The 17,053-nt window shown below is 42.4% G+C and overlaps 1 protein-coding gene across 1 annotated transcript in view; it reads right to left on the bottom strand.

Moving 5' to 3' along the window:
* Positions 1–16,853, bottom strand: part of pcxa (pyruvate carboxylase a) — a 79,438-nt gene extending 62,585 nt beyond the window's left edge. The window contains exons 1-8 of the mRNA XM_084450034.1: positions 16,655–16,853; positions 13,412–13,550; positions 12,298–12,482; positions 12,031–12,196; positions 11,685–11,830; positions 11,218–11,335; positions 10,773–10,924; positions 4,883–5,001 (exon numbers count right to left, since the gene is read on the bottom strand). Of these exons, the coding sequence (XP_084306160.1) occupies positions 4,883–5,001; positions 10,773–10,924; positions 11,218–11,335; positions 11,685–11,830; positions 12,031–12,196; positions 12,298–12,482; positions 13,412–13,550 (1,025 nt within the window). The 5' untranslated portion in view covers positions 16,655–16,853. The remainder of the gene's footprint in view (positions 1–4,882; positions 5,002–10,772; positions 10,925–11,217; positions 11,336–11,684; positions 11,831–12,030; positions 12,197–12,297; positions 12,483–13,411; positions 13,551–16,654) is intronic.
* Positions 16,854–17,053: the final 200 nt, after the last annotated feature.

Raw genomic sequence — 17,053 nt, 5'->3', positions numbered from 1 at the left:
TTAGGGTGACAGGCGACACATCTGTATGGTAACTCCTCCACCAATCTAGCTTCACTAGGCCCTAAACGGGCAGGCCTAGGCGTGGGGGGTGGGCTGAGAGAGCACTATTTAACGTCCCAACCAAACCTTGAGACTTCGATTTGGAAACACTTAGGCAACTCAGCCGGACAGATTCGCTGCTCCCTGCAGGCAGACACGCTGATAACACTATGCGGGGAGAAGTCTAAGGCCTTGACTTCGCGCCACAGCCGCAGCCAGCAGAGAAGCAGGGAGAGAGACTAGGGAAACATCCGAGTGTTCCATGTGATTGTATCTTTGTACAATAAATCTATCATCTGTCGCCGCCTCCAATCCCGTGTTGGTTGATTTCATCAATGACTATCACAACAAGAAAGGCAATTAACATTGTGGTTCATAATTAGATGGTGCTGCAACTCTTATCAAGGCTTATAAACAAATTACACAATGCAGGGCAACAGAAGAAAAGACCTCAAAAGCCAACAGTAGCCTAACCATGATTGTACACCATGTTGTAAATTATTGATGAAAACTTTCCAGTACAAAGTATAGATCATATTTTGGTATATTTGTATGTCAGACAAGTGTGATTAACCCTCTTCAGAGACAAAGCTCATGAAGAATAAGCACTAAACTAAAACTAAACTGGAATAGATGCAATGGCCTTTAATTCTTTAAATGACCCATTTTCAGTTGACACACCAGCTACATTTGAAAAGAAAAAACAACAACTTTATACTACAGTATATACTCTAGACAACCTTTTCAAATGAAATATTGCGACCTGCCATTATAAATGTTAACATGTCTGAATCTAATGTTATAAATGTTCACGTATGTCTGAATCTGCTGTTATAAATGTTAACGTGTGTCTGAACCTGCTGTTATGAATGTTAATGTGTGTCTGAACCTGCCGTTATGAATGTTAATGTGTGTCTGAACCTGCCGTTATGAATGTTAATGTGTGTCTGATGAAACAGTTCATATTTATGTGGGAGGATAACAGGAAGTAGTGTTATGCAGCAAATTTCGACTAATTAATTAAAGTAGACAAATCAATGCACAAACGAGTACAAACTCGAGATAAAATCCCTTTGAAGTGGGTCCTTCATCAATTTCAGCATTTCATAATTCACAGACACTGGCTTTGCCAATATCTTGGTACAATGTGGAAAACATGCGCAGGCAGTAACCAACCCCTTTGAACACGTCACACACTGAACTGTATTGTATCGTATTTTGGGTTTAAAGACATCACACAAAAAACAAACAGTCCCTGCTTGTCGCTCTGTTCTTACTGTAGCTCCAACACAGTTTCTCGACCGGTCCCCACTGTTCTAAGGGGTGAAAGAAGAGAGGGGAAAAGGAGGACAAGTGTTGAGGCAGAGGAGACTGCACTGCACAAAACCAGAGGATGAGTGAGAGGGAGGGAGGGAGGGAGCAAGAGAGGCTGAGACATTCAGTCTGATTTCCTATTCCACTTTAATTGCTGATGCCAGGCGGCAAACGCGGTGCCGACGTGTGGCAGAACACGATGCCCCTCCATCTCCTCAGAAGCCCCTTCCATCCATCCACTGACAACCTCCCTCCATCTCCTCAGAAGCCCCGTCCATTCATCCACTGACAACCTCCCTCTCCCTATTAACGTGGTCTCTGAATGGCCGACATCCAGGTCATCTTCGAACCGGCCTCACAGCCTATTAACCTCCCAGCCTACTGACCACCCAACTTCCCACCACCACCCACATCCTTCTGTGCCGGTTTAGAACTCAACTCTGATTCCCTCTGGTAATTTTTTTGCAAAGAAAATAAACAAATACACAGCTGCAATCTAGCCATAACTCGGTGATTAGAAACTCCTTACAGGTTTCTCATGCACACGCACAGACAGACGCACACTATTCCCCTCTCCAGTAATAGACTCTATGAAGATACCTGAAGCCCTACAAGGCAAAACCAAGTTAGACATTTACAGTTGTCTCCTCTCAGCCCCCCATCTGTCTCTCCCTCTATTCCTCCAGGCCAAGGATTGTCCATTCCAGTCCAGTCAGACTGTCCCATGCAAGCGCCTCTGAAATCAAACACTCCAGAAACATCAAAAATAGAAACTAAGCTAATTGGAGCCCCACATGTTATACCCCCCAAGCATTTTGGATCAAATGGACAACCATGAACTGTCTGACTGACACGCACGCACGCACAAACGCACACACAGTACTGGGGAATGGCAGTGATGGAGCACTGGGGTGGTGAAAATGCTGAGAGCAGAGAAGAGTAACGGTCATTCATTTTAATGACTTCACTAAAATTACCGATGAAGAAAAATAAGGAACCATGTCGGCAGGGCAGCTTTCAATAGACGTGTGTCATAAGCTGAAATTGTACATGAGCTGAAATTTAAAAAGTGCATTAGGCTCCATGTGAGAGTAGCTCGAGGGAGGGATACTGGAAGAGCATGGAGGTTACAGAGATGAATGTACAGTATGGATATATGACCGGGTTACTCTGTGAGCCTTTACCAGCCCAGCATGCTTCCATTTCTTATTATATTTCAGAAGAAGATACTGTTAACTGTGACAAATTGAAAGTCATGACACAAGAGACGCCGAAAGCCAGACAGAACTTTGGGCCAACACGTCCTGGAGCGAAATTCAGGCTTGTGACTCAAACACAAAAAACACTTCAACACAAAAAAAGGTGAAATAAATTGGCTGGTGTCTGGCTCACATGCCCCTTCAGCAAGTTCCTCAATGAGAATCAAGTGGATTATAGTCATATGCATTTCCAGACCCAATCACTCAGAACAGTGCTTCTGCAGAATGCCAATTGCCACCTGACAAGTTCATTTTCATGCAACACGATGGACATTTATAATGAATGAAGCTACATTTCCTTCCACATGAGCAGACATGCCCGAAGAGAGAAGTCTGTGCTAGGAGTTACAACTTACAACCTGTGTGCACACATGCCCAAACCATTCCCCGGGCGCCGCTGATGAGGACTGATGAGGCTGCCCACTGCTCATGGCTGCCCCTGGAGGAGGACAGCTTGGATGGGAGATTCGCAGAAGATAAATTCCACCTGCAACCACAGATGTGCGTGTGTGCGTGCGTGTGTTGTGTGTAGCCGCTCCTTCACATATATATTTATGTATCACTTGCCGTGTGGCTAATAAAAGACCCTCGAGGTCCTGTAATTAAAATTATATTACAATAGAAGGGCAATCAATGATAAGAATGAATAAATTACTTCTGTTGCATCTGGGAGGGCCCATGTAATGATACACACCTGCACAGCTGATCCGACATTACTTATCCTCACAGATCAATTACTACCAGAGATCTTGAAATGCAAACAATGAACTGTATGGACTGGGCACTCCCAGCACACAGTAATTCATTCACATTCCGGTGGAAAAGGGAATCGCAGGAGTCATTTTAAGTGATTATTACTTGTGTGGATATGTGTGCATACCGTACACACAGAGATTGATATGTTAGGTTTCTCTCTTTTTTTTCTTAATATGAGCATCTACTTGTGCAGATGGAAGAAGGAATGTGAGGTTTATTCAGTTGGATGGGTGGTTCCCCTCTCCAGCAGTATCTGATTATACCAAGTCCTACATCAGTATCTGATTATACCAAGTCCTACAGCAGTATCTGATTATACCAAGTCCTACAGCAGTATCTGATTACACCAAGTCCTACATCAGTATCTGATTATACCAAGTCCTACACCAGTATCTGATTACACCAAGTCCTACATCAGTATCTGATTATACCAAGTCCTACACCAGTATCTGATTATACCAAGTCCTACATCAGTATCTGATTATACCAAGTCCTACACCAGTATCTGATTACACCAAGTCCTACATCAGTATCTGATTATACCAAGTCCTACATCAGTATCTGATTATACCAAGTCCTACATCAGTATCTGATTATACCAAGTCCTACAGCAGTATCTGATTATACCAAGTCCTACAGCAGTATCTGATTATACCAAGTCCTACATCAGTATCTGATTATACCAAGTCCTACACCAGTATCTGATTATACCAAGTCCTACAGCAGTATCTGATTATACCAAGTCCTACAGCAGTATCTGATTATACCAAGTCCTATAGCAGTCTCTGATTATACCAAGTCCTACAGCAGTATCTCATTATACCAAATTAGTCCTACAGCAGTATCTGATTATACCAAGTCCTACAGCAGTATCTGATTATACCAAGTCCTACATCAGTATCTGATTATACCAAGTCCTACAGCAGTATCTGATTATACCAAGTCCTACAGCAGTATCTGATTATACCAAGTCCTACAGCAGTATCTGATTACACCAAGTCCTACAGCAGTATCTGATTATACCAAGTCCTACAGCAGTATCTGATTATACCAAGTCCTACAGCAGTATCTCATTATACCAAGTCCTACAGCAGTATCTCATTATACCAAGTCCTACAGCAGTATCTGATTATACCAAGTCCTACAGCAGTATCTGATTATACCATATTATACAACGGTATAGATTCGGTCCATTGTCTCTATAGGTCAGTTTGCATTCCAGCCGTCTGTCCATTGCTCTATTCCCCCAGCCAGGCTACTAAGAGTCCAGTTAGTTAAGAGGCTACTAAGAGTTCAGTCTCCCATACTGTATCATACAACCATCTAAAAGGAAACACAAACACTGAAAACAGAAATATGGAAATTACGTTTTCTAGCAAGGAAACTACAAACGACATGTTACCTTCCCAAGCATTTTGGATCACAGGTGATGTCATCAAACACAGACAGGTAAGACGGCCGTACAGGTCGACAGCGAGGTCTCAAGGTAATGGCAGGTAACAGCTGTCACTCACTCAGTGATTTGCTCGGTAACCGTGTGCTCCACTTGTAGGCGTGAGTTGACCTCGATGAAGTAGTGCTTTCCATGCTTATCCACCAGGAACTCCACCGTACCTGCGTTCTCATAGTTCACCTATACACAGAGAAAAACAAATCCCTCGTTCACAAATAACGCTCTCATCTCATCTGGAAGAAAAACCTGATGATAAATGATATCATGGTTTATGTACCTATCTGATACAATTACAAAAGAAAATATTAATTTCTAATGACAAAGCCCACATTTTTGTTACCGAACCTGACTGAATTTCAGTGTGTTTTGGGTGTTCTTAAATATCCTCATCTTCTCTCCCAATTAAGTTTTAAATGTTGCATGGCTGAAATGCATGCTCCATATTGACCAAATTTTAAGTGTACTGTACTATTCTTTATCAACCAAATTATTGCTGTTATCCGAAATAACCGAAACATCTACAAATAGAAATTCAGCAACAATGAACGACAGTAAACACCTACAGTGCAAAGAAAAGAGTGTGCTAGCTCTTAACTTTGATCATAGCCATCAATGCCAGTGTTATTTGTAGAAATTGCAAAGCTAGTAGAGCTCAATCAAGGAACCAACACCATTTCCTCCTCCACAGAACTGCAGGGACTGCACACAGAGCCAACAAAAATGTACTGAAATCCTGTCCAATCTATCACTGAAATTCATCTGTGGCTCCAAAACCCATCTCTGCCAAGCAGACAGGTGTTCTCATCCATTCTCAAACCCGTGTGGATCAGTGTGGACTGTGGATCAGGGAAGAACAGACATACGAGTACATGGCTCACTCCACACTACACAGACCGCACAGCATAGTAGTATATTGGAATCAAGTTAGGAGCACGCACTGTTCCACCAAAAAGGACTTGAAGGAAATTGCTACAACTGGTTGATTACAGGTGCATCCCCCCAAAAAATAATATTGTGAAAAAGTTCATTATTTTCCATAATTTAATACAATTTATTCTAGATCTATTACACAAAGTGAAATATTTCAAGCCTTTTTTGTTTTATTCTTTATGATTGTACAGTATGCTCAGCATGTTCATTTATATACTCAATACTTGGTCGGGGCTCTTTTTGCACAAATTACTGCATCAATGTGGAGCGTGGCATGGAGGCAATCAGCCTTGAAATATTTCACTTCATGTGTAATGAATCTATTATGAAAGTTTCACTTTTTGAATTTAATTACGGAAAAAAATGAACTTTCCACAATATTCTAGTTTTCTGAGATGCACCTTTAAGTCCAGGTGATTTGTCAAGACATCTAGAAACCTTGCCTGGCCTGCTTGGCTATATATTCTCCTCAAAATAAAGCAATTTTCTTTTCATACTGATTTAATCCATATATCTACTTGCCTGCACACTGCTCCAACCAAATGCCAACCAACTCCCGAGACCAAACATTCCGAAGTTGGCAGTTATTGTTAGAATGTTAGAAATTGAAAATTCTGCTGCAAAATCCATCCAACAACACCAACATCAATAAACATAGCACACCACATCAAGCATTGCCGTTTGTTGGCGTTGGTTGGGGAAGTGTGCAGACACCTTTACGGTAAACTGTGATGTAGTACTAGGAATAAGCAAAGCCCAGGGGAGCAGGTGTTCAGGACAACCACAGTCTAGTGAGTCATATGGTACATCAGTGCAGGCGGCCTTGTGAATAGACGTTTGATTAGAAAGGGAGGGGGCACAGTTGGAACAGCACATGGGTGAAGAGAACATGAACCTAAGGGGAGGAAATCACAGAAAAACAAAATACACTGTGTTCAAAACCCAAATACGTACAGTACTGTGCAAAAGTCTTAGGCCGCCACCAGTGTTTAAAGCTACTGTATTTATCTGGGCAGTAAGTCTTTATTTCCTTGTAAAAACTATATAAAACATTGGAATAAACACAAATAAACATTAATACAAAAAAGTAATACAAATATATTAGGAATAAAAAACAACAGTCCATGGTGTAGGTTGGCAGTCTGAACAGAAGCAGAGGCACTGTGTGAATAAAAATAAAGAAAAACTTTATTGAATCATGGACCAAAATATGAATTGCGTGTTTCTAAAGGATAAACATGCTGGTTCAATGTAACACTTTCCAGATATCTTTAAACAAACATGCCTTCTATCTAGCTATTTAATCACAGCTGTGCGATGAAAGTGACGGCGTCTGTGACATTAGAAAGTTTGGTAGGTGCAAGACACCCCTGTCCGACAAAAAAGTGTTGAAAGTGACGTCATTTGTCTGTCGACACTTTCAAAAGTGTTGTACGACGAAATGGCCTTAAAGGTATAATATGTAATATGTGCATTATTTCCCCCATTAAGTGTCTAAAGATGAGAACTGCAACAACACAATGTATTGGTTGCCAAAATGCCAGAGAAAGCACTGTTTCAGTCATACTGTGATAAGATATTCACTCCAAGAGGAACTTAACGTTACACTAATCAGTAATCACAATCAAGTATTTCAGAGTGCCATGTAATAAGTTATGTTAGATGCTGTAGTGTGGAGATAACGTTAGGTCTGGCTATGCAGATTCCAAGAAAGATAACGATACCTACAGTAGTTAGCTAGCTTACCGGTCTAGTAGAAAAGTAGCCATGTCACCATGCGAATTTATCCCATGAAACTCCATAAACTCCGTCCAACGAGCAAAGGCTGACCCGATATCTATACGACTTTTGCTCCTTCTTCGGTCACTGAGCTTTTGAGATTCGTATCGCACGGTTCGCCGGGGCTCAGGCGGAGAAGCAGGACGACAAAACTTTTACCAAACGTTTAGCTGAAAAGAGTGAGCGGAATGGACGGAAAAGCTGCCGTTTTATAGCACACACATTAACCAACATCTATAATGCTGCCAATTCATGAAAGTATAATGTTAGCTGGCTACTGCTAATCTCACAGTGGTGAAGCTAGAATAGTACCTGGCAACCCAGCGCGCAGTACCAACGCTGTAATACTATTGGCTGGTATGATATCAACAGAGTGTCATTGTCGGGCCGTCAAAATGTCATAATGTAATAATTTCAGACAAAATATATTTTTTATGGAAAAGCAATACTTTTACTCTGCAGCCTTCGCAAGCCCTATGGATATTTTAATCCACATATTACATATTATACCTTTAAGACTTTAAGGCATATAACAGTATGTTAAGTATGTAATTCTGAAGCACAAGTAAGAAAAATAATCTGTTTTCAAAGTGGATAGAGCACATGTGGGAAGAACAAGAGAAGCAGTAGGAGACATCAAGGCTGTGAACCCTACCTGCCTTTCAAAGTCTCTGGGCAGAACTGCTCGTCCCCATGGTTACCACTGTCAGAAATTATTGTAACAGCTACGATATGGTTGGTCTATTTGTCCATTTGAATTCTTATTTTATTTTCTGATGATCTTTTTTCTAATTAACCCCTCTTTTAGCTTCCCTGACCCCTTCAATCCAATCACTGAGACATTGAAGACTTTTCTCCCTTGAGCTCAGCATGGATGTTATAAAATCATCTCTGAAAGTATACTAGTTCCAGCACTCAACACGGGCATGGTATTTGGGTATAAACATGTTAGTATTGTGGAAACTATAGACACAGCAGGGGTTTCTAATAGGCCAATAGGCCCCTATCTGATTCAAAACGTTCAGTCAGGTCAACTTAGCTCACCTGCACTTCCATCTGCCATATGACTGAACAGATAGAGAATACTCAATTCTCTACCTCCCTCACACCATTTTCTTTCTCTCTCCATCCTCTATCTCTTGCACGCACGCACACAGTTGAATGCTAATGTCCTCATATTTTTCAGTCTGTTCAACTATTGACATGGCAGATGGAGTGGGGTCACAGTGGTGTGTCTGAGAGTGACAGTGGATAGATAAATGGCTCTGTACTGCAGATTGGTTCAGTGGGTTCTCCATGATGGACATCTTCCAATTCCTCTCTCTTCTCTCCAAACACACAATAACATTTCCACCCATACGCAAATCACTAAACACAAGAGAGCTAGTGCGCACATAACAGCCCCCCCACCCCAGCTATACTCACTTTAGCCAGCTTATCAAAATGGATGGAGATGCTATAGACACTTTTTTAGGTAATCATGTGCATATCTTACTTGGTGCTGGGTCGACTTGAAACAAAGAATAAAAGGATTATTTGAAGCAGAGTGCGGGTTCTATAATGATACTATAGACACTATGGTAAATGGACTGCACTTATAGCACTTTTGTCCAAAGCGCTTTACAATGGCCTCTATGGCGGGATTCGAACCGCCGACCCTTCGGTCTTTGGACAACACACTATACCTCCTGAGCCACAGCTGCCACTACCAATTTATAAATATATATATATATAATTTCCAAGAAACAAACAGAATGCCAACTTGATTGCAATCAAGAAAGACCGCAGCTGCTTATTAACATGGCACCGCTATCATTACTGGGTGTGGGAGTGTCAGTCTGAAAGGTCTGCCTGCTAGTAGCCTGCCCTGCCTGGGCAGTTGAAGAAGACTGCCATCTAGTGTTCCTGTTCCTGTTCTTGAAATTCACCAGCACTGCAACTTTAATTACAGCTCCAGTCTTGCTTTGATCCAGTCTTCCTCCCGATTTACTTCCTCTAAATCAGCCATTTCCCACAATTATCAAAATGCCTTTCTTACATTTGTAACATTCCCTTCTCTTTACACCCCTCTTGTGGGCTCGTTCATAGCATCTTAGTGCACAGTAGCATGAGACTGAGACAGGAGGTTCAGAGATGAAAAGTTACTTGAAGCACATTAATCTGTGATGGCCCTGCCTTTCCTGCCTTTTTTCTGTTCAAACAAACACAAGAACAAAGAGTCTCAAGGCCACAGACTATGAAAATTAAGAATTGAACGGAAGGGGAGAAGTTTGTTTGCCACAATAGTGTCAAACAATCTGTCAAACAAACACAGAATGTTTTACAACTGCAACAATAATTGTCCTAATGGTGTTTATTCTGAGGGGCACTAAACACTGGGTCTTTTCACAGCAGGCCCATTCGAGTTCTCGAGCTGTAGTTACACTTAGCGCTTTCACACCGCCATACTTTTCCCCGCGAACTACGGACCTTTGTAGGTAACTCGCCGTGTTCACACAAAGGGGGCCGGGGTCTATGGGCGGGTTCCTGTAGGACTTTCGACCCCCCAAAAAGACCCTGCTCACGAAGTAGTACTCTTGCTGGGGGAAAATAATTTTGTGGGTGGGGCGGCAACACTCACATTTCTGATTGGCTGAGAAGGGATGTCGTTTTATTTCAGTGGTGCCATGTTTAAATTCATTGCGCAAAAAAGCTACCGTGTTTAGCGATCAAGTTGATTTTCCAAATTGAACTTGACAGAAGAAATCCCACACACGAAACTGCTTTCCTTGTTCAATATTGTTCTAAGACATCTGATGGAAAAAAAAAAATCACATTGACAGATGAGGTTTATAAGTCTGTGATGACAACCAAAGCACTTGTGTTTACTGCAGAGCATCGCACAAATTTCAAACTAAACTACATAAATACCATATTGTAAACACAAAACTGCTTTCCTAATTCAATCTTGTTGTAACCAAGATATCTGCTAGAAAAAATATTTTTTAACATTGACAGAATCCCGAGAATAACCCTCCGAGAGTTATTTTCTCTTTGGCAACTGCTTTGATATAGCAGTCTATAAAGCAGGCAAGTCCCTTGTCTCCTCTGTGCGTGGGAGGAGGGAGCTTCTACCCCGCTGTCTGAACACGATATACATGAAGAGTTCTAGGGAATAGAGAGTTCTAGGGGATTTTCCCCCAAGGGAAAAGTAAAGGGGGCTTTCTGGTGGGAAATGCCTCATGCCTGTCATTCAGTAATACCTGTCTGGCTAGGTTGACAGAGTCGGCCGTGAGTCTGTCTCGAAGATGGGGGTCCAGTTGTGTCGCCGGGGCGATCTCCACTACTTTCTGGTGCCTCCTCTGAATGGAGCAGTCCCTCTCATACAGGTGGATAACATTACCAAACTTATCCCCTGGAGGAGCAAGGCCAGAGAAGGGAAGGTGAGGACAGAGCAGGGGCAGCAGGATAAAGACACAGACAAGCCATTAGACCAATGCATTCCCCTCGAAGGTACAGTACATTGCTGGAGTAAAACATGTTTTTTCATCTTGTTTTGATTCAAACACTATAGTCCGATGAAATTGAGCGGGGTATATTAATTTGACCCCTGTACGTGCAAACTGGAGAAACTGTGCTTTTGCCGATGAAAAAAACCTCCTGTCTGTATCTAAAAACTTTTTTTGTTTTTGAACAAAACAAACTCACCCAAGATTTGCACCTCAATGTGTCTGGGTTTCTCTATGTACTTCTCCACAAACAGGGCACCATTTCCAAATGCTGTCAGGGCCTCAGAGTAGGCCCGCTGGTAGTTCTCCTCAAGCTCCTGGAAACATCAACAAATGCTGGATCAATGCTTCGGCCATGGCAAAGCAAAACACTAATTAAGAAAAAGTCTCACACATCCACAGACCTTCAAGGCAGGTGCAGGACATGAGCAAAAGAGAGTCTGCACACTGTAGCTCCCATGTGCTTATTTATTCTAGAGTGATGTTTCGAGCTCGCCCCTCTCTTCTTCAGACATGTCTCACCTGAAGAAGAGCGACCAGCTCGAAATGTCACTCTAGAATAAATAAGCAAACCGGAGCTACAGCGCGCGCAGACTATTTATTTTATTCAAAGTAATACACTGACAAAGTAATGCCCTCTACTCACATGACAGCATTTCTCCTCACCTCATATTCTTTGACCACTCTCATTCCTCTGCCCCCGCCGCCAAAGGCGGCCTTGAAGATGATGGGGAAGCCGTAAGTTTTGGCGAACTCATTGGCCTCGTGAAGGCTCGCGATGGGTGCATTCGTTCCAGGTACCACTGGCACTCCTGGGTGAATGTTCAAACAGTAAGTATAGAAAAGTACACGGCCAGTGGCTACCTGTATTTGCACTGTATCCTAAATTCCAAATTGGTTCCCAAATTGTATTCAACTGCCCGTGGTGCTCAAGGTTATCATTTAAGATGAGGACTGAGCTGTGCAGATAAAGAATGTACAGTTAGGTCATTTGAGGGAGAATCCTGCTCACCAGCACGGATGGCGATGGCTCTGGCCTCCACTTTGTCCCCCATTTTGCGCACCACCTCTGGGGTGGGGCCAATGAAGCGAACTCCCGCGTCGACACACGCTTGGGCGAAGTCCGATCTCTCAGACAAGAAGCCGTACCCAGGATGGATGGCGTCAACGTCATTCTCCTAAGAGTTAAACAGGATTAGAAAAGCAATGTCAACACTTACAGGAAAAAACTAAAATAACAACAAATATGCTGAAAATGACACCTGCTCTCTTCTCTGACCTTAGCCACTCGGATGATGTCAGGAATGTCCAGGTAAGCAGCCACGGGCGGCAGACCCTTCCCTATGAGGTAGGCCTCGTCCGCCTTCTGCCTGTGCATCTGTCCCGTGTCCTGTTCAGAGTAGACGGCCACCGTCCGGATGCCCAGCTCAGTGCAGGCCCGGAACACGCGGATGGCGATCTCACCTGAGGAGGAGGAGGGAGACAACACTGAGCTCCGCAGAGACTGATCCATGGGGGAAACAGCGTACATCATGGGAAGCAGAGGTTGACCGATTAATCGGAGCTGATAGGACGTTTGTAAAACTATTATCGGCTGAAGTGGGCTCCGATAGTGGCCGATGGCTGCGCAACCTCTGCCCATTTTAAATAGACCATATTCAAACGATGTAGGCCTAATCCAACAAATCACACTTAAAGATGTTCTGCCACATACTTTTTTCTTCTTTTTTTTTTTTAAAGAAGCTATTAGCTATATTGAATGAATAAAGGATCGGGACCACAGCCACCCAGCAACTGACGAGAAGGAGTACTTCATTTGAACTTGAATGAAGACAAAAATAAAGAAAAGGGAGAAGTTTAACAAAATGTCCTGGATATAGCCTTCTACTCTTGGGTGTGAGGAAGATTGTTAGAGATTCTCCTCAGTGAAACACAACCATTCATAGAGGAAATAAATAGTGAAGGAAATATGTTATGCCGTGTTGGACATTTAGGCCTAACAGGTGACAGAAGGCAGGTGTGTGCAGGTACAGTAGTACAGGCTTAAACGCCTGAGGCAAGAAACATGACAAGTACAGTAGGCCTGATCCCTCTGAGTTTTTGTTACTCTTTAATTTTAGCCTATGTTGAGTTGAATGATCCAGATTTATTTATTAAGGTATTTTAATTTCTTTGACAGTGGTAATTTTTTTCCTTTTTTTTTGTTGCCATCGGCCAATTAATCGACTATCGTATTTTTCTACTAATCGGTCAACCTCTAATGAAAAGCATGGAAGAAAAGGTTATAGGATCACGGAACACAAAATAATGATTTTGCTCAGTGTCATTTTGCAGAGGTAAAACATTGGAGCTCTGTATCTAAAACTGCAGGTAGGAGATCTGAAGGACTGTACCTCTGTTGGCCACCATAACCTTCTTGATGGGCTTGTACACAGGCTGTGGGCGGGAGTGGGAGGAGCGGGACAGACAGCACACTCTCCGGACAGCCAGCAGCCCCGGCGCACACCGCATACTCCCCACTTGCAGTATCATCTGTCCCAAGAACACAAGTGTGTGTGTGTGTGTGTGTGTGTGCGTGTGCGCGAGGAGGGGAGGGGGAGACAGAAGAGGAAAGAACAAGGTGAGTTTAGGGAGTAGCACACAGACTGTGAGCCTACACTTAGAACAATACAACCTCTACCGTCCATGGCAGCTCTGATTGTGCACTGACTATAAAAGTCAGTCTTATCATTAAGAGATGACCTATAACCTACAAGACGTACAGTCAGTAGCTGTACAGTAGCTCAGTGTTCTGATTAGATAAAAGACCTCCCTTTAAAGGAGTCAGCATAAAAGATATGATATGTTTAGGTATGGATTGCAACCACAGTCAATAAAGCAATCATTATTACAAGAAGCAACCCAGCCCATCAACTTACTCACTCAGTTTCAAAGACGTTTTTCATAGGGACAGACAGGGAAGTGTTTTCTATTCCTTCTGGCAGAGGGCAAAAGCTTGGTACAGGTACAAAAGCGGTGGTACAGGTACACTCAAAAGCTTTTGCTCTATCTATGACGTCTGTTCTCAGGAAACGAGATACCGATTAGCCTAGGCCATGTACTACAGTAATGTCCATGAAAGAAGAAGGGAAAAAGGGAAAACATTTCACATCTGAACAAACAGTGCATGTGGTTGAACACAGCGCGAGCAAGAGATCAATTACAGACAGTCAAAGGGAAGAGAACATCCCAATACTGAGACTTGGGGGGGATCTGTCTGGGAAGCTGTTGTTAGTGAAGCTCAAAATAAGACAATCATTAAAAAGTATGAGGAGAATCAAAACAGACTTCAATTTTAAAACAAGAATTGCTTAAATAAAGGATAGCATGCAGTGCCCAATTTGCCTTCTGCTACATCACCACCCCAGCCTACAATTCAAACCCCTATATATAGCCTATCCAAATATCCAAAGATGGTGCTGGCAGTGGACAGTGTGGGACAGATCGTGCGACAGGCCAGCAAATCTTCTTGACAAACAATAAAGACGAAGAACTCGTACCCAGATTACCAACATGGGGTCAGGACAAGACCTCAGGACAGGTCACATGACTGAACGATTAAACGTATGAAATAGTTGTCTGTAAGCTATTTTATAGCAGGAGACGGACAGATAGAGAGGGGGCGTGTAGGCTACGGTGGTCACTGCATGGTCAGGGGAAGTTGAGACAAAGATGCATGTCCTCCTTTATACTCCAACGTAAATGTCACACTTTACCAAAAGAAAATTAACTCATTCCTAACTTAATTTCCAAACTGAAGATGAGAGTGAAATTTACATTCTAAAATATTAGTAGGAGATGGCGAGACATCCCCCCCCCCCCATCCCCCAAATAGCCCAGTATCACTACCGGTGAGATACCAAGTGATCACATACCACTATGGTGCAATATTTTTGTCTGTCCAATATCTTATATTAATTACCATCAATAATTATATTGCCTAAATTGTTATTTTTCCCTTTTTGTCCTGTTTCAAGATGTGTAGCCTAACTGTTGCCTTGGTAATATTTATAAAAAGTAGCCTCTTTCATGCCAATAAAGCCAATTGAATTTAATTCAAGTGACAAAGCCAAACTAGGTTGAATATTGATGTAAAGAGAGCATTCAGGCAAAATGGAACAATACAGGATCCCAACCACAGACTGTGTAGACTAGATGTCCAAAATGATCATCAACAGAAACAGGCAAAACTAAACAAGAAATTGCACAAGTGATCAGTGCAAAAACACTCAAAGGGATCAAAGGTCTTAACCAGACTGAATGCAAAGAGCATGGTGCAGTGGTGCTCCATTGATGTAGCCTAGGCCTAGATCTAGAGACTTTATTAAAAACATTCCCAGCATCGTAGTATGACCTGCTGCTCTGGTGATAGAGAAGAGGAGCACTGGAACCAGTTTACCATTTTCCAACTTAAATTTCTACAGTTAACGGAGCAGCCTGAAGGATAACAGGCCTTGAATCAACTTGCGAGAACCTGTTTTGGAAAATGTTGCCTTAAATAAGCATGACTGGACAGGTAAACACCTGGCTGGACCAACAAACCCTACTGACCCCAAGTAAAGAGAAGAACTTTGTCTTCTCATTTCTATCAACTCAAAAACATTACAATGAACGTAAACAAGAATATCCCAACTATGCCACTCATGCAGAGATTGTAATAGGAGTGTAACTGTAGCCACTGAAGTTTGTTGTTGGAACCATTTCCCCTACAGGTATAAACACTGGGATTGTGTTGAGACTTGTCTGTTAACACTGATCACTGCAGATTAAACCACACCTTACACGTGTCATTCTACATAGCTGAGAAATATAATAATGTTCTAGATATTTCCTCAGGTACAGTGACCTTTGACTTAAGCTACAACAAACAAGCTTTTGGCTATTTAGTAGAGGTAAGCAAGCTGAACAGGTTTCCTGGTCAACTCCTGCTCACTGGAGAACATGCTAGTCCGAATGTCAGCCCATCTGTTTAATTTCTGTTTTCAAAAGCATCTTTAAATCTAAATTTTCCTCCCAAGACAGTCCCAATGAATTATTGACTAGTCTACACAACTATCTCCAAGGGGCCTACAAACACACAACCTTAACACAGATCAAACAAACCTTGATGATAGCTCATGTTAACCAGAACAGTAGCATGCATAGTTGTGCAGTGCAGCTATCAAACAATACCAATGGCAATATTTCTGGGTATCAATGTAATCTAACTTAGCTGTGTTTTCAGAAAGGGACATGTTGAGAATGCATGAAAATAATTAGGCTACAGAATAATTACAGTTACCAAACTTTAGCTAGGTAGTTTTAGGTCTATATATGGAATAAATGAGAGCTAACCAGCTTGATGATACAGCCAGAACTTCCTCGCTAGCAGCACAAGTTTGTAGCTAATGTCCTACTGTAAAGCCTGAGCCTCTGCTAGCTCTGCTATTGTAGCTAGCTAGCTAAACTAGAGCCACGATGGGGATAGCAAACTACCGTTTTATCAACATATTATAATATTAGCTAACGTTAGTGCATATAGTGGTTTTGTCAACCCATGGATGTTTGGAGCTTCGTTAGGCTGTTTTTCTCCATACTCTAAAATGCACATTCCTTACCTTTATTTCCAGCCACGTCAAGTGCCCAGCTAGCTAGGAAACAGCCGATTCGGTGATAATGTATTGAGTTGATGAAGTGGTCTTATTGTTGGCCTAGTAATATCAACCCCGGGACCCTTACGTCCACCTGTCTGCACGTTAAACTAGTCAGCTACTAGGTATCTACTGACTGCCACCAAGACACGGAGATGATCTGGAGACACTTGGCTATAGGCGTATCTATGGGCACCTACGTTTTTGAAACTAGTACAGTCCGAGTGTGTGGGGGGGCTAGTTCATTAGTGCAAAATCCGACAACGTCGTCCATTCAAGCTACGCCGGAGTATAAAACGTGTTGACCCTCCTTTACAGCAAAGCCGGGGGAGATAGCACTACAAGTTGGGCGAAGATACTGAATTC

This window comes from Borostomias antarcticus (genome assembly GCF_949987555.1).
Source record: "Borostomias antarcticus genome assembly, chromosome: 15".
NCBI lineage: Eukaryota > Metazoa > Chordata > Actinopteri > Stomiiformes > Stomiidae > Borostomias > Borostomias antarcticus.
The sequence above is the reverse complement of the archived record's forward strand: the minus strand, read 5'-3'. Positions and strand labels throughout refer to the sequence as shown.